This window comes from Megalops cyprinoides, chromosome 7 (assembly GCF_013368585.1).
Source record: "Megalops cyprinoides isolate fMegCyp1 chromosome 7, fMegCyp1.pri, whole genome shotgun sequence".
Lineage (NCBI taxonomy): Eukaryota > Metazoa > Chordata > Actinopteri > Elopiformes > Megalopidae > Megalops > Megalops cyprinoides.
Genome location: NC_050589.1, coordinates 24885089 through 24909411, shown reverse-complemented (window position 1 = coordinate 24909411; position 24323 = coordinate 24885089). Strand labels below are relative to the sequence as shown.

The 24323-nt window shown below is 44.3% G+C and overlaps 1 protein-coding gene across 2 annotated transcripts in view; it reads right to left on the bottom strand.

The window, feature by feature from the left end:
* LOC118780204 (ephrin type-B receptor 2) overlaps positions 1-24323 on the bottom strand; it is a 74052-nt gene that overhangs the window by 22495 nt on the left and 27234 nt on the right. For both annotated transcript variants that reach the window (XM_036532582.1, XM_036532580.1), the window contains exons 3-4: positions 10384-10539; positions 7644-7979 (exon numbers count right to left, since the gene is read on the bottom strand). In XM_036532582.1, coding sequence (XP_036388475.1) covers positions 7644-7979; positions 10384-10539 — 492 coding nt within the window. The remainder of the gene's footprint in view (positions 1-7643; positions 7980-10383; positions 10540-24323) is intronic.

Genomic DNA, 24323 nt, shown 5'->3' with positions numbered 1-24323 from the left:
CACAGCTCTTTATCTGTAGTAGCAGCATCAGCAAAGAGGTGCAGAACCTTCAAACGCACAGTGGCACACCAGCTACAGCAGCAGGGTGCATCAATCGCCACTGAGCTGACAGGAGCTGGAACACGGGTTCGAACACAACACTCTGGCAGCAGCATATGAAAGTCTGAAGCTTGGAGGACTCTCCAGAGCCCGCGCCGTAAAGACAAAGTTATCCATCAGCCACATTCCGCACCCGGTGGAAAATCATGTAACGGGAAACCGTGACTTTCAAGCGCTTTTCGTTGTTTCAAGAGCTTGTCACCCCTGTGAGATAAATGAAAGTGAAGCGACGGATTTTCAAGCTGTTTTAAGTGCAATCAGTCGCTGTGTGGATTACACGCATATGGCAACTCCAAATTTAAATGGCTGACAGCTGTGCCTTTCTGGGTGTATATTTTTTCGATACAGCCTCACCTTCGCCACGTTTAAGTTTATTTATTTTCATCAGGTAGTCAGCCATATCGATTCCAAGCAAAGAAGGGGAGAGGGGAGAGGGGAGAGGGGCTCTATCTGAGAGCTCTAATCAAGGAATATACACTGCATTATGCCAGTAGATAGTCCCCTTAGTGTTAATATGGTGTATTACTCTTCGTAAGTGTGGCAGAGCTAATCAATGTTTTTATGCTGCATCCAAATCAATATGCAATCTCCACAGGGAAATCTGAGTTCATTATGCATTGATTCTCCTGAACACATTCAACTAAATATTAAGGAGTTATAATTTAAAACTTCAAGCCCTTAGCAAACCTAATACTCTAGCACCCTTCCACTAACTCATCATTTATTACAAACTGTCTTGCATACATTTTGTCAGATGCCAACCACTACCTGTCTATCTCAGTGGATCTGCTTCTTTAACAGACACACACACACACACACACACTCAACATTATTCCTCTAATCTCTCTCTCCCTGCCTCCCTCCTTCTCCCTCCCTTTCTTTTTTTTCTCTCCCTCCCTAACCCATGCCTGGTCCCATGCTCCCTTCCTGCTACAAAATGATCCGCATATCTCTGAACAGGAAACGAATCTTTGCATCACCTTTACCTTAAAAAAGGAGAAAAGCACAACACAAAAACATAAAAAAGGCCAAACCATCACCGTTCCGGGGAGAGCGGCGCTCCATTATTTATAGAGGAGCTATCCCAGCGGAGTCCGGCGGGCATGGGAGATGGAGAAGAGACAGGAAAGACTCTGGCAGTCTGACCTACATCTCTGCATGGCTTCGCAGTCGACGACAGAGAACTCAGGACTGGGGGGACATGTCACTAAGGATAAATGCGACTTCCCCTTCCGATATCTGTCGAAGTCCGCAGACACTGATGCTGAGGGCGAAATTAGCCCAGCTGTAAATTATGAGTGGGTTTTACAGTTCTGACATTCTCACAAACTATATACATGAGTTCTTGACAGCATATTTTTTAAAAGAAGCTGGTTCCTGTTCTTCACCCTTAACACAGTACTTATTAAATCTTACTGTTTATTTGATTTGATTTTAGAGTTTATTCTACAAAGCAGAAAGGACTGGTGGCAGTGCTTATGATCTGTTAAATTTTGAATGATTCAATTTAAAAATTCTATCAAAAAGGGAAAAAAAACAAATTATTTCAAATACATCAGCAGTGCCAGTGATTGAGCTGGCCAGAATCATTACCAGCTTCAATTCCATTTTATTTTAAATGGAAAATTGAAGAACCGTAGACACACCACACATTATTTCTCTCTCTTGACAATCATCAAACCCAATAAACATAATTAAATGAAATCAACTTCTCTAGGCACCGCTGTACCAATTACATTTTGTACAGAATAATACGAAAACTAACACCTCCAAAAACACTGGCACCATGACATATTAAGACATGCCATAATAATGTCACCAGACATTCAGTATATGCATTATAAAAATCTGAAATGTTGCATTAATATAATTAAATTGCTGCATCCACTGGCTTCCATTTACCTTCACAACTACCACCATTGTTCGATTTACATGTACACGACCAAACTCTAGCCTTTTTCATTTCCCAGTTGCAAATTACATAACCTCTGATATCACTATGAGGTCACATTCTCTGATTAGTATGGAGTGTGCTGATTGGCTGCATGGCTCAGAACCCCTCCCACTGTAGGTGTGCTAGTCTCCAGATGCCCAGTGCTTCTTCCTGTCTGAGAGCTGGATCCTCGCTGACACCTTCCATATGTTTCCTTTCCGGTACCTTCTGTCACAGTGACACCTTGGCACACTGGCGCTGGACCTCTGTCGCTCGGTGACACTCGGCCATCTTCATCGGCAGTGCTTACATACAACCACAACACACAACACATCTGACAACCACAAACTCCTCCTTCCTAACCAAAGGTGAATATTAAGCTGCAGCAGGATCTGTGAAGCGTAGATACATGTCATTTGTGGTTAACTTAACAAACAAAAGACAGTGTGATTATCTCTGTCTTACCTTTCAAACCCCTGCTTGTGCCACTGTATGTGTAATTCCGCACAAGTTGCTAATATACAAATGATGTAACAGCTGCTTTCTTTTCTATTTTTCATGGTGCTACAAAGCATACCCAAAGCATAGTCAAATCCCTGAAAAACTCAAGTGATCTGTCAAACTATCCCTCCAGCATTTTCTTAATACATTTTGAGTAAATATCGAGTACTTAAATATGTGTTTTATAGTGTTCTGTTCCATTTGCAATTACAGTAAAAAGGAACAGTTTGGGACCCATAGGTGATTAAATTAAAGAACCTTCAGTCTTCATCCTTACTACAGGAAGACGTATATAAAGTCGGAGATGTGCAGGGTGTAGACACTAAGAGCTCTGTCTTATTGGCAGTGCACCAATTCACAGCAGTCACTTTCAGTAGTGACCACTGGAGCTGCCAGCCCCAGTGGCACTGCAACAGCTGGCCCCAGCAACTTGTTGAAGTGACAAATCTTCAGCAGGCTCCCAACACGGATGCCCCAGATTACAGCCGCCACCCCAGAGTGACATTTAACACAATGTGCCCATTACCTGGCAGCTAAGTCTTCCACACAATCTCCAGCACACTCTCCTGAACTGCTTTACTGACGTCTGTTGTGCTGAGCAGTTAACCTGATATTCATGACAATTAAATAACACACTCTATATAGCACAATATAACATAAACCAGAGATACACACCAGCTTGGAACTAATTCATTGTGTCACAACAGACAGCCCTGCAAAATGTTAATCAGGGTCTGTCTGCAATACAACAAGCTTTGAGCAGATAAGGTACAGCTGTTCCTTTCACTTTTATAATTCATGTTGCAGTGAATGTTACCAATACAACTCAATGAGGAGCTCCATACTCACTATTTAAACTGCTGTTGAGGTAACCCACAGATATTTTCATATTACCTGTCAACTAATGGGAAGTAGCTTCTCTATGGACTGTGTGTGGTTGCGTGTGGGGCATTGGCGGGGGTGTGTTTGCGTGCGAATGTCTGTAATTAATGTTCCCTTAAGCCGCCTGAAGGCCTTGTAAAAGGCTGCTTTCTTAAAGTGTTCACAAACGTCTCCCTGGTGCTTTACAGTGTTAAACTGTAATTAACTGACATCTCTGGTTTATTTTCATGTTCATATTCGATCATTATTCACCAGCTTCAGAGACAAACACACCCTTATCTGTAAGAGGGAGGAAATGTACAGTTTAAAACATGCCACTCGGGAGCTGTGCATTTCTGCCATTTTTATTCTCGCAAGTGAATGTATGAAGCAGTCACAAAGTGGCAGCTTCCTAGTGCTTATTTACTTCATCGCTCACATATAATCATACACTGGCTGAAAGCTGTCAGAGACCTGACTAATAAAACTTTCAGATGGCAGGCCCTTCATGGCACAGGAAAGTCTTTTCCCCAGTCTTGCTGATGAATGCCTTCCAAACCCTGAGGGGACATAATGAGGATCTGCAAGTGGGTTAGGGTCTGCATGATGAAGGATTAGCGCACACTGACCCAGGGGAAGTCGAATGGCAGGGGTGCAAAGTTCAGGAGAGTTGAAATTTAGGTTATTAATCTGGTACACACATGCTATTTTCACTAACACTGCCTCGGCTTGGGTACTTCTCTTTAGTTTCCTCTCTTGGGTAAATTTTTTAGTGTAAGCCATCTCGATGAATCAACGCCTGTTTAAAATCGTGCTTATATGTAGGGAAAATGCCCAACTTGTAGCATAACTGATTGCTCCTTCACTTGTGCAGGTAAAAGCTGGGCAGTCTTCTGCACATGCTCAGTCTGCAATCTGAGTATTCCATGAAGACTGGCTGCCTTAAGGCAGATCTCGCCTTTCTTCCAACCTGCCTAAACTTCCTCTAATTACCAATCATATCTCCGTTTCCCTCCGACACCACTACACACAATGCAGTCTTATCATGTCTGCCCTGTGTCAGACCACTTCAATACTAAACCAGCAGAGCAGAGATGCTTAAATGAATCTCGCTCCTTGATCACAGAATTTTTCATCTAAGACAAGCACAAAGATGAAGTAAAAGTCAAAAGCGTGAAGCTTTTGTAGAGTTTTAAAAATCTACTTCAAAATGATTTGCACTTGTGAAGATTGTTGCATTACAAGGCAGGGTCACAGCACATTTTGCAAAAAAGGGTCTATTATGGAGCCAAGTATACCTTTTCAGAAAGACTGGAAGAACATCAAATTTTCTAACACACACCACCAAGACATACATACACTCACACACACACAGATATACACATGTACACATGCACACATATGCATACATACATGTACAGACACACGTGAGCACACACATGCACACATGGGCACGCACACATACACATACACATACACACACACACTAACCCACACACACACACACTAACACGCACATACACATGCGCACACCTGACAAGAGAAGTTATGAACACACAGCACGCACGACATAGCCAGGCTCCTGCTAATTAGGATGGACATAATGTTTATATAACCTCAAGGCTTTCCAAACCAGGATTAATTGCGGCCACTTTGACTGACCCGAGGGCCCAAGCTTCACCCCTCCTTCTCTAGAGGTGGTGGGGGGTTGTCAGGGGTAGGGGGGTGGGCTGGTCATGGGGGGTGGCAAAGGGGGGTATGGGGGTGTAAAATAAAGTTTGCCTCTTTCACAGCACCCCCGACAGACTGTTGGGGCCTGTAATCCAAACTGACAGCCACATCAACAGAGACAGTGCAGGACCCTCGGTTCCCAAACGGCAGACCCAGCCAGCTCTTTGTGGAAGAGTGGAGTGGGAGGGGATGGGGGAGTGGGGACCTCATTAGAATGCTTTATTAGACCCCAAAGCCCTCGTTACCCGGGACGGTAATGATGAAAATCACCACAGACAAAGAAGAGGAAAAAAACAGCCGCATACTTTAAACGGATGCAATCATTTGTGAGGGAAAAAAAACGCACTTAAAACAACATGTTTGGAATCATTACAGCGCTTAATAACAAGGCCAATAAAATATCTGACTAAAGGAAGAGTGGTGCAGTAAAATTGGTTTAATGAAAATGCCCAAATCTTACATGCCTGTGTAAATATTACCTCAGCTGTTGGCAAACAAGTCATTCATTCATTCATTTATGTGCCCTCTTGGGGCTTAGGGGTTACCAGCTGACTCACAGGTTTTCAACCTAGAATCTGGTTTATGACATCGTTTAGAACAAAATCAGTTCAGACCATTTCAGACAATATCAATTTTACCAGTGCCTGTGTCACAAACCTGGGCTCAATGATGTATATAAGAATTGTATATGAGCTATAGGCAAATTGGCATGGCTAAATGGGTCGGATGGCTAATTCTTGTCATTCTGATATAATATGTGTCAGTTGCAAACAACAGGTTTTTCTGTGTCAATTGTTTAGGGTTGTGGACAGACATTTTTTTCCAGCTATCGCTGATCCACCCCATGCTCTTTTGCTCTTTCAGAGGTGGCGTAATTCAATTGTACCAAACAAAGCCATGCTGGGCACATACTTCCCTCTGGGAAAAAAACAAAGACCTAAATGAGATCAGTCTAATGATGCTCCCTGCCAGTTGTGTGCGTGTGTGTGTTTGTGTGTGTGTGCGCGCGTGCGCGCGGGTGTGCATGTGTACACATCAGTATCTATGTGTGCTTGTTAGTACAATAAATGTGATTCAAAAATATTCTGGGCTAACTGGATTTTCACAGCTGCCAGAAATAATGAGAAACTGCGGCATCAACCAACAGAGCAAGAGAGAGGGAGGAAGAGAAAGAGGACCCACAAGAGCAAGTGAAAGAGAGGAAGGAGAGAAAGAGAGGGGAGGATGTGATTATGCAGGGGTGAGACAGAAAGAGGGAGGCAGAGAAACAGAAGAGGAGGAGAGAGAGACTCATTGGCTGGCTGACTGCGAAGGAGCCATAATGAGGGAGAACATTCCCTTTGTGGCTCTCTGAATCAAATCAGCAGAGAGGGCACTGGACAGTGTCAACAGGGCACAAGCTGTTTTTAAACTCCAAGGTAGTCTACAGGTTACTCAAAAGCCCACTGCAGCTCTAACTCTGGCACATTGAGAAAATATGCCAGGCCGGGCCTGGGCTGGCCTCTGCCATGATGTAAACACTGTGTCATTTCATCGGCTCCATCTACCGAAGGGAGGAAAGAAAAACTTTTATTGGAGCAATTTTCCTTTCATTTTCTTGCGTTTTTAAAAAGCTATTTTCTCGGGTCATTGCAAGCCAAAACGATGGATGTCTCCTCTGGGATGTGCATACTGACGAAAGTGTTTGGTTTAACACAGGCAATATGCCACATTCAATATGGCAGCGCAGGGGTCTACAAAATGCAGCCCTCTAAGACATGCATATATGAACACCACACAGCCACGAACCCTACAGGACTAAAGTCCACAAAACACAAAATGTATGCTATCAAAAAGGGGAGCACTGCCAGGCATACAAGATATGTTCCAGAGAAAAAAAATGTAACAGTTAATCAATTCCATTCCTCTGTGAAATAACTGTCATCAAATAGTCATCAAAACCACAATCAGTTGGTGGAAAACTCAAGCTAGCATAGCTGTGACAAAACAGAAGGAGAAGATGGCATCAAAGATGAAAATTTGTTATTCAAATTAAAGCTGGACATGTTTTCCATTAAAATCCCATACTTTACTTGAAAGTATGGTATTAACTCAAGTAATTGTTATCTTAACATTCCAGCATAGTTTTGGTCATAATTGGGTACATTTAAAGAATACCGAAAAAAGAATACTGAATGTTCTGCACAAAAATAATCATTTCAGGAGGTGCGGGGTTGCTAAAGAAAGTAAAACTGGGTATGCGTCTCTTGCTGGTGATATAATGAATTTACCATATTATGTACCCTGTTATACTGAGAAGTTCCACCACTTCATCATATTATTTGGTTATTCAGCAGACATGCTTATTGCAAGAGAGTAGCAGGGCCTAACATTTTATAAATCATCCATTAATGCAGCAGGATATGTACTTTACCAGTTCAACCTAACCACATATGAGCCTTTTGCTTTCAGGCAGCTACATGCCTCCAAAAAATACCCTCCAATATGACCCCTCCAGCCTGTGGCTTTAGGTACTCACCGGCCTGGTTGGTGGTGATGTTGACGGAGGCGAATTGCGGGGAGTAGGGGCTCTGGTCGGACACGCCGTTAACAGCCTGGATCTCGAAGGTGTACTGCGTGTGCGCCAGCAGGTCGCTGATGTAGACCCGCGGCTCGATGAGGCCCAGCTGACGGGGGACAAACTGAACGTTGTCCCCGCAGCGGGTGCAGGCACCCCGCCCCGCCCCACAGCTCTTGCAGATGATATTGTAGACCACGTCCTCCCGGCCCCCCACCTCCCGGGGAGCCGCCCACTCCAGCATTAGGGATGTCTCGTTCACGCTGGAGATCACGTTCTGCGGCGCGGAGGGGATGGCTGCAAGAGACGCCCCATAGAACAGACCATCAACACCCAAAGCAGGGGTACCAAACTTCCATCATGGAGGAATGTTGTGCATGTTGGGTTGCCACCGTAATAGGTTTGGCTTTTTTGGGTAATGAAACATGTTAAATGAAAAATAATTTTTGTACAAAATCCTTTAAAACTGGAGTGTTTTCCACAAGAAACACAGGGATATGATTTTAATGCTTTCGCCAATTCTGGCAAAACTCCATTCTATTGACCTGGCTTCGGGGAAAAGTCAAGACCACTCGACAGGACATTTTAGTGCAAATGAGCAGCCACTTTTTGCTGTATCGGCCCTTTAGGGCTCACGTGGCCCTTAGCAAGTACAGCTTTCACATTAGCCATTAACAATGTGGGGGGATGTTCCTGGGGTTCCAAAGTCAGAAACAGAACAAATCCGTTCAGCGTGATTTAAAGACCATCACTTTACAAATGGAGTCTGACTGGGCCTTCCTCCGCTGGGGAAGAGAGAGCGCCGTTATGGTCGAGAGAAGAGATACAGTGTTTTATTCTCTCCGGAATGTTCCGGCGTAAGGCGAGCGGCCTTGCATCACGTCCACGCCACACTGGACTTACACATCAAAGGCTTCAGTCCAAATGTGGCAGACTCAATTGTCCCTATGAGAGTAACCTCCGTTCTGGAACCCCGGCATAGACGGATCACAGGTCACGGGCCACGGTTCTGCAGGACCCCGGCTCACCCCACCTCATCCCTCAATCTGTAGAGTCATCAGGGTGTGAGCTTTCTGGGAAGTTTTTGGCCTGTTTGATTAACAGGGTGTACTGCGGATTCACGCACCACCAAAGTAGTTCTAAGTCGCTGGAATGCAGCCAGCAGCTGGTGTGTGTAGCGGGACTATTTCACAGGCCCTGAGGGCATTGTCGAAGTGTGTGGTGATGTGGCTCTGAGGAGATTTTAAATAAAAAAAAAACACATGAAAAACATTGAAATCAGACAGACATACCACAGTCCTAAATCACATACCACAGTCCTAAAAATGTTATTGGTCCAACAGTGAAAACTGTCTCATTGGACACCTTCTGGGGTCACTGGCCATCGTACACCTCAGAATGAAGACCTGCCTCTTCTATTATTCCATTGATGGACACACTTACAGTAGTTGTTGCCATTACTATGATCAAAGTTTTGAATATTGTAACCTTACACCTTCTCTGTATTTTCAGGATAGAACTGTAGCACTGTGTGACATATTGACATATTGACACTTGTGATATTATGTTTTCTCCATGCAGTTAAGTACCTCTGCTTCACTGGTAGCTCTCAATGAGAACTTCTGACAAATAACTAAATGTTGAATGTAAATGTCTTTCTTTATATCCAAATTACAACCTCTAATGAAAACATTATTCATTATTCATATATTATTATAAACAAAAACCACATAGCGGGAGAAGCACTCATCAAAGGAGTATGGACCACATTATTGTCAGTGGCAGTATTACCAAACCATCCCCGACCCTCAGTTGGAACTGTAGTGGAAGTGCAATATTTAGGATATATTGTACACGTATTGTTTACATGCAGTGCTCCTCAATCTCTTAACCCCCGCTGCTGGTGTGATGAACACCCAATACACTGCCATCCCTTTGCTTTTCATAAACTGAACTGATTACTCATTTAACATTCGGTCCATTGTGCAAGAATGGGAGCATCCATTCAAAGAGCGAAACCCGCTGTGGCTTCCTAACGCCACTGTTCATAAACCTCCTCTTTTGGGGATGGGTTATGCAGAGAGAGCAGGGCGAGATGCGGTAGCCCTACCCCCCCACCCCCCCCCCAGCCCTGAAAGCAAAAGGACACAGAATGCTCAGAAGTGCTCATTTCCACCCTGTAGAATCAGTTTTGAGCCCCGCTGAGATTAATACCAGCTACGTGATGCTGGTTTTCTCATTCAAAACAGCTGCCGTAGTGCAGGGGGCTGGGCTTATGCAAATCTCTTTGTTTGGGGCTGTTCAAACGATCCTTTTTCCTCTTTCTTTCCAACACCCCACGGTGATGATGGGGTCCCCTTCAAAACCAGCCCCCGATGAACCCCGCTGTCTCACTCACAGGGTTCTCACGTCTGAAGATGGAACACGCCATCGAAGGTTACTGAGGCAAACGAGCCGATCTTTTGCACTGGCACTTACCACCCTCTGATCAATGGATCAGCTCTTGTTAAGATGCTGTATGTATCAACTCTACAGCTAAGAGCCATGGGGCCAGGCCCCAAAATACCCTAACCCTCTGTTATTTATACAGGTTTGGCCTGATCAAAGATGAGATTTCTTTGTGTCCAGGGTGCATGCTTGTTCTTGGGCGCACTGTCGCAGTGCTCTGTGGCTAGTGTGCGTGTAAGCACGGTGAACGTACTGGTACAGGGCATCTGGATGGGATCCGAGTCGGTGCGGTAGTAGCCGTTACGGCACACGCAGCTGGTGGCTCCATCGCTGGTGGTGCGGCTGTTGATGGGACATTGGATGCAGGGGTTGTCACCCTGGGCGGGTTTGAAGAAGCCAGATGGACAAGCTGAAAGCAGAAGAGAAGCCTGGTATAACTAATACAAATCACAAACAGCCGATCAGACCCAAGGGTATATAAGGCTAGCCACACAGGAATAAAGTATGTGACGTCCAAATACATGAATACATCAATATCTGAATGAATCCACTGTACTGAATCAGAATCATTACATATTGCATGGTGGTCTCTGTTTGGAGTAGTTTCGGGGACTGGCATGTAACCACGAGGTCATGAGTTTGAAACCCCAAGCAGGACAGATATACTTGAGCTAGATTGCTTGAATTCACATTCATCTGTGTAACTGGTTGGTTGCATATAAAACCTATGCAATTTGCCCTGGATAGGGCTATCTACAAGCCAATACATGTTATTGCATACCACATGTCAAATTATATGCTGTATGCCCCTTTTTTGCTTTGAAAAATCTAATCTTCCCATAATTTTTCAAACTCCTTGCTTCCAGTGATTCTCAAAGAGATGCTGAAATTGCTTACAAAATGTCTCCAATCAAGCAATGGGTGAAAAACAGACCCTCTTCCAGAAGAAGAGAATAATTAGTTGCAACTGGAGGGCCCTAAGGGGGCAGGTCTGGCACTGTGGTAACAAAGGCTTTCTGTTTACAGCTAAAGAGGAGGCTATCACCCAGAGACATCCTTTGATCTTCACCTCGGGTACCCTCCCTCTCACTCCTGCTTTGGATTTCTTCCCAGAATTCTCAGGGGCGACAGAGACACAATGTCAAGTGATGCTTTCTGAAGTAGCCTCCAGTAGATAGGAGGAGTCCAGTCTCTCTGCCTCCAAGCATGTGATTCTCCTCATCCAGAGCAAAATACGATTATGCAATTCTCCCAGTGTGCGCGTGTTTAAACTGCACAGGGAAAATGCAGCTGGAGACACTGCATGCTGAAATGGACGGGGTTAGCTTTTTCTGAGGCTGTGGGCAAACGACAAAGGCCTCCAAACCAAGGCACAGGCCTGACAGTTACTTGCTTATCAGTTATCCTAACCCAGAATTATTTCTGTGGTGTACATTCATAAACATCATCCAAATATGAAGCCAGACTTACTGAGGCTGCTCAGACTATGCACCTCACTCAAGACAAAGTTGGAGTCAATTCCTTTTCAGTCAAACCAGGTAATGAATGGCAATCCAGTGAATCATTTCCTATGTAGATTTCTTAGTTACTGACCTGAATCTCAGTTTATTTCCTGACTTGACTGAACTGAAACGGAACTGACCCTGTGTCGATCAGTACAGCACTATTTGCTGACCTTCTGCCAACCACTCCACGCCGCCTCCCTCTGCTTGTGTCTAGCTAAATGAACGGTGGCTCTCAGTGGTCCTCTCCTACTGAAGCTGAGCTGTACGAAGTGAGTGCTGGGTGGAGGCTGATCCACACACAGGGACTGATTGTGTCCAACAGAGGTGTCCCACGTCCCCACGCACGTCTGGACCTGCTGCGTGCCATGCCAAGCGTTTGAGTAACCTAACACCCGGTCCCCATCTCCAGAACCTCAATGTGCATTTCAGATGGCTGCTCCGTCCATTCAGTTTGGCTCTCCTGCTTAAACAGCGGCTATAAAATGCCTATTCCTCTCTGTCCATGGCCTCTGTCTCCCTATTACTTTGACGGATTAATGCATATTCCAAGAAAACATCTGCATCCTACTCAAGGGGCTTTATTTGGAGAAGTTCACTTGACTCATTGGACGGAGGGTTTCCCCCTGCTGTTAACCTAGCGAAAATAAGCACAACTGCAGATCCATGTAGTCCATAACAGCTCTGGTGAGCTCATATTCTATCAAACCCCAAATGTCAGCTTTGCACGACTGAATGGTACCACGTGGCAACAAAGATTTGACCTAACTATCAGGTTAGGATGTGTGTGTGTGTGTGGGGGGGGGGGGGCATAATTAATTTGATACTGTTTACATTATTGCTTTGGCAACAATTCTTTTTTTGTAAAGCTACATTGAATTGAATTCAGTTGAATTAAATTGAATGGAGGGAGAGAGGGATGGATAAATCAAGAGCGATAAAGAGAGACAGAAGACAGGGAAGGAGGAAGAGCCAGAGGGAAAGGGAGATGGCTTGGAAGACAGAGACCTCCCTCACCCACACCCACTCCACCCAACTCCTCTCTGCCCTAAGGTGAGGCAATCCCTCCTATGCTGACCTCTGACCCTCAACAACCGAATGCAGAGTCTGCTGCTCACAGCACGGCAGGACAAATAGTGTGTGCGCTGTGGAGCTAGCACGCCGCAGGCATACAGGAGGTGGACCAGCAGTTTACCTGACATTTATCATTTCTCCTACATATTGACTCAGCTTGAAATTAATTATTAATCTTAAGTGTTCTGGAACCAAAGCCAATACAAAGTTGAAAACAAACCCCAGAGAAAATGTTTAGCTGGATGAACAAAACATTTATTACGCATGCCCTGTATGGGCCATTGCCTTGGTATGGGATCGTTTTCTTGGTACATTCAATCATGCACTTTGCCTGGGGTATGTAGTCTCACAGATCCAGGTTCCCTGAATTTCAGGCACAATAATTAACTGCATAAAAAGATAGTTTTGAAGTCTGTTGATAGAATGTTCTATGCAGAAAATAACAGAGAGTGAAATGTACGCTCCAATTTAGAGCAGTTCCCATTCCAGCTCCGACACTTTAAAAAATATTAGTCTTGGCATGTTCTTTTCCCTGTATGATTAATGGCAGAAAAGGGGCTCTGTGCTAACAGGAATCTGAAGCATACACATTTTCATCTCATAGTGAATTAAACTCTGGAGTCACTGAACGAGGTGTAGGTTACAGTTCAGTGAAATGGTACCAGAAGAGCCAGACTCAAATAAATCTGCAGAAATGAAAGAGAGTGACAGAAGGAGAGCAAGGAACAGAATGAAAGGGTAGTGGAAGCGAGGGAGATCCCTGCATATGTGCGCATGTATTTTTGTGTTTTATATTGTGCTAAATAGTTCTACTTAACTAGCAAGTCCGTTTCATTTGGTACATGACTGCTTTGTCAACAACGCTTTTGCTTTTCCTGCCGATAATGCTGAATTTGAGTTTAAATCTGAATCTGGGAGAGAGGGGTAGAGAAAGATCTAATTGTTAGGGTCTAACAATTTCTACACATTGTTTTTTACAAGACCGTCATACATATTACTCCAATCTGTGACAAGACAAGGGCACAAAAGGAAAGCAAGCACTTTGGGCATTTTGACCTTGGGACAGGACCCAGGAAATGGCAGGGATGCTGTGGGGAGGGGCCAGAGGTCAGGATACAGTGCAAATCGAGGTCACGGGCCAGACGGCAGGATTTCCATAGCGCCCTCTCGTGTCGCGCAGCTGTCTGACCTTCCCTCTGCCTACTACCAGATGGTTTAACTAGTGCGGGGAATAGGCAAAGCATCCTGCCGCTGCATTAAATCACGCCATCCATGTTAAGCTGTCTGCTCCTTCTGGCACTTCAACAGAAAACCCTCATCTTCGTTTGCAGAGAAAATTCCACCATGGAGGATTCTTCAGGGAGATGAGCTGTGTACAGTCAGAGAAGGTGTGGTGGAAAAAAAAATAATTGTACAAAGAAAGCAGTGCCGACTGAAAACCAAGAAACACTTGGTTCTTGAAGCTTGTGACTGCTATAATGCAAAATTGTAACTGGCGAGCACTCAAATTGTCATGCATTTCACAAATCACTTGGCTGTCGCATGTTCATATTTCTCTGACATAAGGTCAGCTACATTGTTGTTATGTATTATTTATGTGTGTCTCGATATGGAACATCATACTATTAAGCCATGGTGAGGAGTTTACATACTGTACAGAACACGGCTTTGGTCCTCTCACTCGTTGTTCTTTACTAGAACATGTATGAATATATATTCTTCATATATATTATGTAAGTAACTACCGTATATGGAACACCTGCTCATGAGAGTCCTCACTGATAAAATAACTGATATGCAAACAGAAACTGACTCAATTAGAATTGAGTAGCCTCAAGACTCCACACTGCAATTATTATGTAGCAATAAATGTAATCTGACTGGCTGTATTAACCAAATAAAATATATCTCCATGAGTGGCTTTCCAACTGCACATGTCAGGTGAATTTCTTTGATCCTGGAAAGCTCTGTCTACTTGTACTGCCTTCTCCTCCCAGCAGTCAAAATCAAAGTCATGTTTGTGATCACGACACACCTTGAGAAACCTGCGTGGCCATGGCAGATTTATGGGGGGAAATCTGCCAGATCGCCACATTGCGTGATGTTTCGGGAAAAACACTAGTTGTAATAAAAAATGTGACTTGGGACTGTGTATCCTCGTAAATCCCTCTCTCCGTGGGCCCTTGGTCTTTCAGCCCATTTAATGGTGATCGGTACTGTGTGGTTAAATTGTTTGAGCTCAATCTCTCTTCGAATATCCCAGACCCAAAAATATTATACTGACTATACACTTTTTACAACTCCTCCACTATATGACATAGTGTTCACAACAAAAAATTGTAATATCCAAACAGAATAATTCTGTTTTGCTTACCACATTAAAAACTTCTTATACATCTCCCCCATTAAAAAAGGTATAATATATATAAAGGTAGGTAATACACACAAGAACACACACATATAGGTATATATGCATGTGTGTATGTATATATGTGTAGCTGTAAATATGATTTGAGGCATGCAGTACTCCCTGAATGAAATCCAGGTTTAATCGAAAGCACATTGTGAAAATGTGTCTTGGTGCCAACTCTGTGTGTGCGTTTTTTTTCTTCTTCCTCCAGATAATTTGCTCATTGTTCAGCAGTTTCCAAAACACTTCACTCAGGTTGACATATTGGATGTTGTGGCTTTATCAGGCCATAATACTTCTCTAATGGACTCGCCCATATGCAGCAGAGACCTGCTCTGATTTTTCCATGGAAGCAGTGATGAAGTTATACGCTTTTCGGAAAGACCGTGAGGAAGCAGCAGTTCTCTCTCTCTTTCTTTCTTTTTTAACAACCAGTGAGAATAGCTCTTCCAGCTGTGTTCTCTGTAGGTGTGGTGCCAGAAAGGGGGCTTTGTATGTATAAGCCAAACAAAGCTGGAGTTTGACATTTTTATCAAGGCAGCTGTGCTGTGTTGCTGTGTCCACTCGGACCTGTGAATTGCCAGGGCTCCTTTCTTCCCACTGGGTGAAAAACAGCCTAATCCAGCTAAAGCCAGGTCTATTGAGTAGAACACACCCCTTGCCTCCAACCTCACCTCCCTCCCCCAACACCCTGCCATACACACACACCCCTCATACGCCCCATTCCCAGCATCCAAGCCCGACAAAATCGCTCTTTTGTCCGAAGGCTTGGGTGACTATAGAGCTAACAGCCCCCCCACGCCCTCACAGTTCCAGCAGCACGCCCATTCAGCACCTCTGAATCCACGCTGACCTGCCAGCATCCAATGAAAGCACATTAACTAGAGACAGGGGAGAGGGAGGAGAGGAAACAGAGTGAGTGTGTGTGAGAGTGAGTGTGTGTGAGTGTGAATGTGTGTGTGTGTGTGTGTGTGTGTGTGTGTTGTACATACTGAGTAGAGACAGCGTAGGGTAACAGACAGGGGAACGAGAGGACACAGATGCAAGATTTCAATAACGCAGCGAAAACAAAAGTGCTGAAAGTGGTAAAAAAAAATGTAGTCGTTTTCTGTGTAAATGTCCAACAAATGCTGGACAGAATGTTCCATTGTGTCTGCAGGGTGGAGACGATGAACAACCTGGGATTCCACCCGTCCATCCACAGTACTGTACACACACATTACAAGCTTCAGACGAGACCATAAACCATCATGATTCTCTGATGGAGAACAAAGAACCATGTGAGGCATTGTCATTTCTGTGGTGACCAGCTCAGCAAGCCTGCTTGGGCGAACAGTCACTGGGACCCAACCTAGTGCACAAAATGTGTGCGGTAAAAAATGATGGAAGAGGTTGGGTTTAGTCAGACCCTCTCAGGTTGCCATGGGAGGCAACCCGTCGGTGGCCCCGCACACACAAACATAAACACGAAAACAAGACAACATGTTTGTCAATTAAAGGGGCTTATTATCGCTAATGAGCTCCAAATCATTGATGCTGCTGACTCTCGGTCAACAAGTAAAATGCAATTGGAAATGCCCTTCGTCCAGTTACAGCCTTCAGCAGGGCTCTCACAGCAGATGTGACATGAAGGACTCCAACTCATCCAGTGTTGACCCTCTGCTGTGACCTGCACAGGCGAGACTGATGTTGGTGAGGTGTGGCATTAGGGAGCAGCATTGCGATGGTCCAGAGTAGGATTCAGGTCTGACACCTGATCCACCGCTATGTTACACATATCTTTAGCTTTAGCATCTCCTGACTACTGCCTGCAGCCAAGCACATGAATCTGTATTTAATTTATATTTAGTTGAATGTAATTAATCGTTTAGGTCAAACACGAACCTTGTTCAGTTAAGCACATTTGCCTCTGTAAAATTTAAAAAACTAAAACCTTACTGCATATAAGAGGGCAGAAACCTAGGCTGCAGGTATAAATTCCAAGTGGGCCACAGCTGTTGTACCTTGGAGAAATGTATTTCACTGCTTCAGAACCGCGTCTGTATACCAAGCTCTACCAATGTATGTGGGCTATCAGCTATACTAATGTCAGCTATACTAATGTAAACATCCTCTACATTTGTACACTATCCCCAGAGCTCTACTGTAGAGCTCCGCATCTCGTTCCATGCCTCACTTCACCTCTGACAGAACAAATGGGTCACCGGTTCAGTCTGCACCCAAATCCAGACCAGGTTCGGCAATCCTCGATCAGGATGGGGATCCCATCGGAACACCATCTTATTCCCACCCCCTCCCACGGGGAGCATGTTCCTTTTGGCAGAGCGTAGCAGGGACTGGGAATTGAATTAGGGTCGGGGCTTCGCCAGCTAATTCAATCAAGACAGTGTGAAAGCAATTAGACAACTGGCATTCCGATTACCCCGCACACGGGCAGAAATGAGATCTTCATCCCCCGCCTCGCCTCCGTGTGCCGCCTCATCCGACACAATTAGCCCGGACTGCGAATTCTGACGGCTCGCATAAGTGAAAGGGTCCCACCCTCCTCAAGCAGGTGACTGTCAGCGAGCCACCGCGCAGTTCTGTCAGACTCAGGTGGGGGCGGAAGGCGAGGGCAGGAGGGCTACGCTCACTCGGAATGCTAAAGAGCGGGCCTTCACAGTGAGTCAGGGCGTCTCATAACAGCAACATCAGGAAGCCGTTTCTATCCTCACTGTACTAAAGTATACCTGTATTACCAGTAAACCCCATACAATGAACAAAAACATGTACTGCAGAGGCAGCAGGTGTGTCACTAATGGGACAAAGATAATCTGTCGGTCAACTGATTTTGTCCTGAACCACAATTTTTTGTGATGAGGTAGTCAGGTTGCACAAGTTAACTTGTGGTAGGGCTTGAATGGTGTTATGCTCACACTCACTGGTCTGTGAGTGTTGTTAGCCTGGTCTGACACTGTTGCTCACTTAATTTGAATGGATACACTTATGTTCTGTTGTCCTGGAAGTTGCTCTGGATAAGAGTGTCTGCTAAATGCACGTAATGTGATGTAATGAGCTAATATGAATCCAAACAATTTTAGTAAGGATAGCGCCTCAGTGGCTAATTGCTCTTTACTAATTACTTACTGTTTCTGGTGGGGTAACCTCGTCTTTGTGCACCTCAACAAAAACAATTTTAAATGACCAGAATGCAATTATAAGCAATTATCACTACACCTAAGAATTTTTTATTCGCTTTTACTATGAAATTTTTTGCATGCAAAGCACACAAATGAATTTAGTCAAAATCAAATTAAAACAAGCCAACTTCTAACAGGTGGCTCTTAAACTGGCTAAACTGTAGAATCATGCACAATGATCTGGACAGATTTCAACAGATGAACAAAAGTTCAGGGAGGACATGAACAGCAGGTCTCCGTCTCCCTGTATGTGCTGTATATGTGGAGGAGGTATGTTTTCTGCCTGATCAGATGGAGAAGTGCCCAGACACACGCATCACCTGGGAAATCAGCCAAATCAGGTGGGCGGCGACGGCTGAGGGGGTGGGGCCCAATCATCACATCAGCTTACACTGCTCATGCATAATTAAGGCTCCCGAGGTCTCAAGGTGCAGTCAGAGGCTGATTGCGAACAACTCCTGGCTCAGATTCAAAGGCCATTTTGATGTGATAAGGGTTGTGTCTCTCAGTGGGAGAGCGAAAACCAGCAAAAAAATCTGTCTGCATCTGCCCTCTCTCCAACACACACACACACACACACACACATACTAGAGGTGGGGGCAGCTGAATAATTTGAATAATTTGTGATAGAAGAATAAAGCTTCATTAGCCCCCAAAATGGGTGGAGCTACAATGTACCACTAATAGGTCAGATCTAGGATTCATTTCACACGTGTCCCTAACTCTGACTCATTTAAACCCAAGCTTTCTTTTCATTCTTCACAAACAGTTCCCTGATGGTCACCTAAATTAATAAAATAAAAAACTGTTTTGAAACAACACTAAGGGCAAATGCTGACTGAGCCTAGCAGTTAGAGTAGTGATTTGAGTAAATCAAAGTACTTTGGAACAGAAAGCCATGCCTTCTGTTGGGTTTATACCAGTGAGTGATTGACAGTGAACGGTATCTATTATGGCATTCAAGAAGCTTCACCTTCCCTACTAATAAACACCCCACGTCCGTATCACACTCATCTACTGCACATGGAACACTGAAGACACAGTATGTCACTAATGTATGTTATTACCATAGTACAGCTACCAATTTGTCAGATGGAATAAAACAAATTTTACGAAAAAAGGCAGAACAAAGAATACGTAACATTTCATTATTGTTACTTTAGCAGACACTCTTATCCAGAGAAACTTACATGAGTCATAATTTTACCCATTTATACAGATGGATATTTACTGAGGCAATTGCGGGTTAAGTACCTTTCCCAAGGGTACAACAGCAGTGCCCCAGTAGGGAATTGAACCAGCAACCTTTTGGTTGCGCTGTTCCTTTCCACTACACCACACTGCTGCTGCTAGCCTGGTTATTGCTGTAATATGTGTGACGTGCTTATTTTTTCCCATGGCACATTGACTGCGGGCACTTGAAAGCCACAATCCCACAATTTGCAGTGGGTAGTTTAATTGACGGCTGTCTCTCAGGGGGACCCAAGGGGCTGGTTTGTGACAGCCCTGCCCCCCCCGCCGTACAACAGATGGCGGGGTTGGCCCTCTGTGCCACGGCAGACCACGGCACAATCATTAATCTCCATTACAAGCTGCCTGTCAACCCGCTGGACCCGCCCGAGGGCACAGGCAGCCGTTGGGACACACCCCCAGAGACGGACAGGGCCAGCTCCGTGTCGCGATTCGACTAATTCGTAACATCCCGCCTCCCGCCTCCCCTCTCCGCGTGTCAAGGTCAGCAGGGCTGAGCGATTTCCACCACAGTCACGTACGGAGGCATTTCAGACAGGTGAGGGAGAGCAAGTCAATCACAGCTTGAAGCCACTTGTGGAATGTTCTGAAGGTCACATTGTTATCAGGCTGAACAACAGTGTACCGATGCTTGAGTTAAAATCCCATCCACCTTACAGCAAATAATACAGGAAAAACCAGCAGCAACTTGCACCACAGGAAAAAGGACACTTTCATTGTAACTTGACACACTACAGCTTGTGCATGTCTGACAGTGGTTTCCTTGTTTGAAAGATACCTGGAACAGTCTCGACCTGTGACTTCATACAGGAATTGAATGGATGTTTTTTCTTGAGAATAAGGAGGAGAGACAGGAAGTGTACAGAGAGTGACCCCACATCAAGATTGTGGTCTCTCTCTGAGGGAGCAAAATCCAACTTGAATCCCTCCTCCCATAAACATACGGTACAGCTTCACATGGAAATAATACAACCGCAGCATCTTTTTCTGTGTGAATTATTAACCCCCATGACATGGAAATAAGACTAAAAATAATACCAGCTACTTTGTGAAAAGTCTTTTAGCCTGCGGGGCGTGGGCCGTGAAGCGAAACCCTTATTAGGACACAGGCAGAGATCTGTAGCACCGTGATTCATTTGTTATTTTAAGAGATGTGCTCTCCGTTTCCCTCGCTGGCTACCAACATGCAGCCGGGCTTAGGGCCTTAAACTCTGCCATCCGGACAGGGGTGTAAGGACGCTTTATGGGTTTTGACTGTTGCTGTCAAAGCCTCGGCCCTTAACTCGGGACGTGCCCTTTTGTGGAGGACGGCCGGTTACCCAGGCAACGGGAGTGGTGCACCCGAGGGCCCTCGCGGTTTCAGCATCTTGTTTTTTTTTGTGTTTTTTTTTCACCGTGTCAGAGAAAGCGCTCTCCGTGTTCCAGTCGAGCACACTGAACAGATCCTTTTATTCTCTTCTCTTTCACTGACAATGTGTTCAACTACACTACGAACTGGGCAGGTTAAACCTGAGCCAGCCTCTACAAAGACACAGAAAATAGGCTGGGAGCAAAGCCACTCCCACTTCCCTCAAACAGGGGGAGCAGAGGCGGGAATGTGCAGCATCTCTCTCTCCTTCCTCTGTTCGGTCTTGTATAGAGCATCTGTTTTCACAGTAATAACATGTTTTACAACTGCTAAGAATGCCTGGGATGACTCTGCAAGACACTCTCTCTTTACTGGGACTGAAAAAATATTTAATCTCCACTGACCCGGCAATGTTTCTTAAATGAGTTATGTTTGAAAAAAAAATATTCATGAAAGGGCATGGTTCAGGGGTCTTACATGGATAAATTCTGTTTGAATGTAAACAGGAATGGAATGGATCAGCCTGTACTGGTATAAGATATCCATTAGGATGCATCACAAGAAGAAAACGTACTTAAGGAAGGCGATGAGGCACACAGAGAATTTAGACATTGCTGGATTATCTTTCTGAAGAGCATATGCGCCTTAGATAATGGTGCGTGAAACATGCAAGGTATGAATACGCTCAACGGCAGAATCGATGCATAATTTGAGGTGGCTGTTTTCATCTTGACAAAAGGGAGCAAGCACTTTTCCTTTTAATAAATGACACAATTTTACCAGCGCAGAGCCCAGAGTCAGTCTCAGGAACTCCCTGGGGTGGGTCTGCTTGATGGACAGAGAATATAATGGGACTATGTGACAGGGGGACAATGTGGGACGATGGGGGACAGTGCTGGGGAGCAGCTGGTGCTCAATCCAGATTCCTGGATTCCCCCCTCCCCCATCCCCCCACACACACACACTCATACTCTCGCTGTCTGTCACAGACACACACACGCACACACACTTTCTCTGTCTCTGTCACACACACACACTCTCTCTCTCTCTCTCTGTCTCTCTCTGTCACACACACAAACACACACACACACACACACACACACACACACACACACACACACACACACACACATCCCCACCCCCCACAGAGACTCAGCAGTGGAGCTCAGGCTATCACACTCATAAGCTGTGTCCCACATTCTGCCTCGCCATCTCTGGTGTAAATTTATTAGAGATTAAATCCATTCTAACCAAGGGGATCGGATGGGGCTGCTGGGATTTGAGGTCTAAAATCCATTCCATCTTCAAAACAGAATGAAAAACAGCTCATATGAAAAAAGCTGTCCATTGCAGACATGGCAGCTGTTTCCATCTCATATCACACACACACACACACACCACACACATGCACATGCACACACATGCATACACATGCACTCATAAACACACATACACATAGTTACACATTACATTTTTTGTCACGTTCAGCACTTTTGTTTTTGCTGCATTAATGAAATCTGTGTCCTCTCGTTCCCCTGTCTGTTACCCTACACTGTCTCCGCTCAGTATGTACAACACACACACACACACACACACACACACACAAACATACTTACAGACATGCATTTACACATACACACACACACACACACACAAACACACACACACATACACACAGGCTGGGAAAGAAATCTGTTGAGTCTGAAAAGTTCAGCCATTTCAGTGAAATTTGGCCTCTTCATTACATATGACATCAGGCCATATTTCAGGCACTTTAATTCTTGCTGGCAGAGATTTGACCCAGAAGAGAAGCTTTGATTTACAACTCCCCCACAGCTCCATTAATAAGAGCTATCTGCCCATCCTTTTGTCTGCCATGTGTTTTAATCATTGCTTAAATTCTAATTGTGACAGAGACATTTTATTCTGTGAGTTAAGATGGCGGTAGACTCTTAGCCTTTTGAAACAGACATAAGTACTCTTGGAGACGGCTAAATTGAAATGACACATACTTTTATATCACCCTAATTCATGGATTAGTGTGCAATATTCTGCCTGCAAAATACTGCCTTCTGGCTAAGGGATATTTACCCAATACCTACTAATCAAAAACGTCTCACAACTGATATAAAAAAATAGAATCTTTGTAACTGGTCATAAATACTTGTGTCGCCAGATGCTGCAATAAATCACCCTGTAGTTGTATTTTTTTGCCAGGAGTTAAAAGAGGCTACTTAATTTTAAAATAAATTTAAAATATGCCAAGATACGCTGTTTCAACATGAGTAACTCATCATAAAAAATGGTAATTTCTTCTGCAGGCCATTTTATGAAGGCTTCATACCACAAAATCAAGATGTTTAAAGAACAGTATATACGAAACACTATTTAAAGCCTGTGTGGTTTCATCTGAAGCTTGTGATCGACAGACTGAAATGGAGGTGCGTCACTCTGACGTGAGTCACATGAAAATCAAAGTTAACGAGCACAGACATTAATGAGCCTTGGACATATAACATTAATTCCACCAAGAAAGATGTATAATTATAATCTCCCTCTAAGAACGGTCCTCTCATCCACTTGCAGAGATAGTTACGATTTGCCCTAATCCATGCAAACTGAATTGTGTAGCCTGTTGAAAAAGCAGACCCTAGGGTCAAGGAAATGAAGTCTACTGCTTGTGTTGAGAGGGGTTAGGCAGGCGAGAGGCACGAGAAGATGCACTAGGCCTTTGTAACCATGGTGATCATGATCAGCAAACTGCTGATCTGGCCATTTTCTAGGGGTGACCACTACCCCAGCTCTATGGGCATTCGCTAAAATAACAATGACCAAAATTGATCTGATTTATTTCAGAAACAAGTAACGTGGTTTCCGGCATTTCAAAAAAGTGACATCATATAAAGGGGTTTAGTAGAGAAGTTACAAATAGTTCAACAGAAACCTAAACTCACCTAAGTGAGTGGTAGTAGGCTTTAGCTGGTTATATTATCTCTACAGTACCTTAATCTACATGTATCTGTATGAGAAAGAAAACACCATGACAGTATATAAGTCTGTTTGGATCTTAAAAATGTACTAAAAATCTACTTTTTTAAATTTGAAAAACTTTTTAACTTGGAAGACTTGAAAAGCTCTTTCAAAAGCTCTTCCAGCTCTGCCCAAAACAAATTAATTTTACCTCACCTCAGCCATCATCTTCAACACTCACAATGTGACTGTGACACATCAAATGTTTTGTATTCAGTCAACAATCGTCTTATATCGGACAGCCCTGCATGGATCCTTCATCCTAAGCTCCAAACTCAGCACCAAGTCTAAGCAGATTTGTGTTTAATGCATCACTTTCATGGATGAGAGACTAGAGCTTTTAATAAGGTGTGCATGTAGCTGTTTGATACACGCACACGAGTCAGAACTACATCTTTG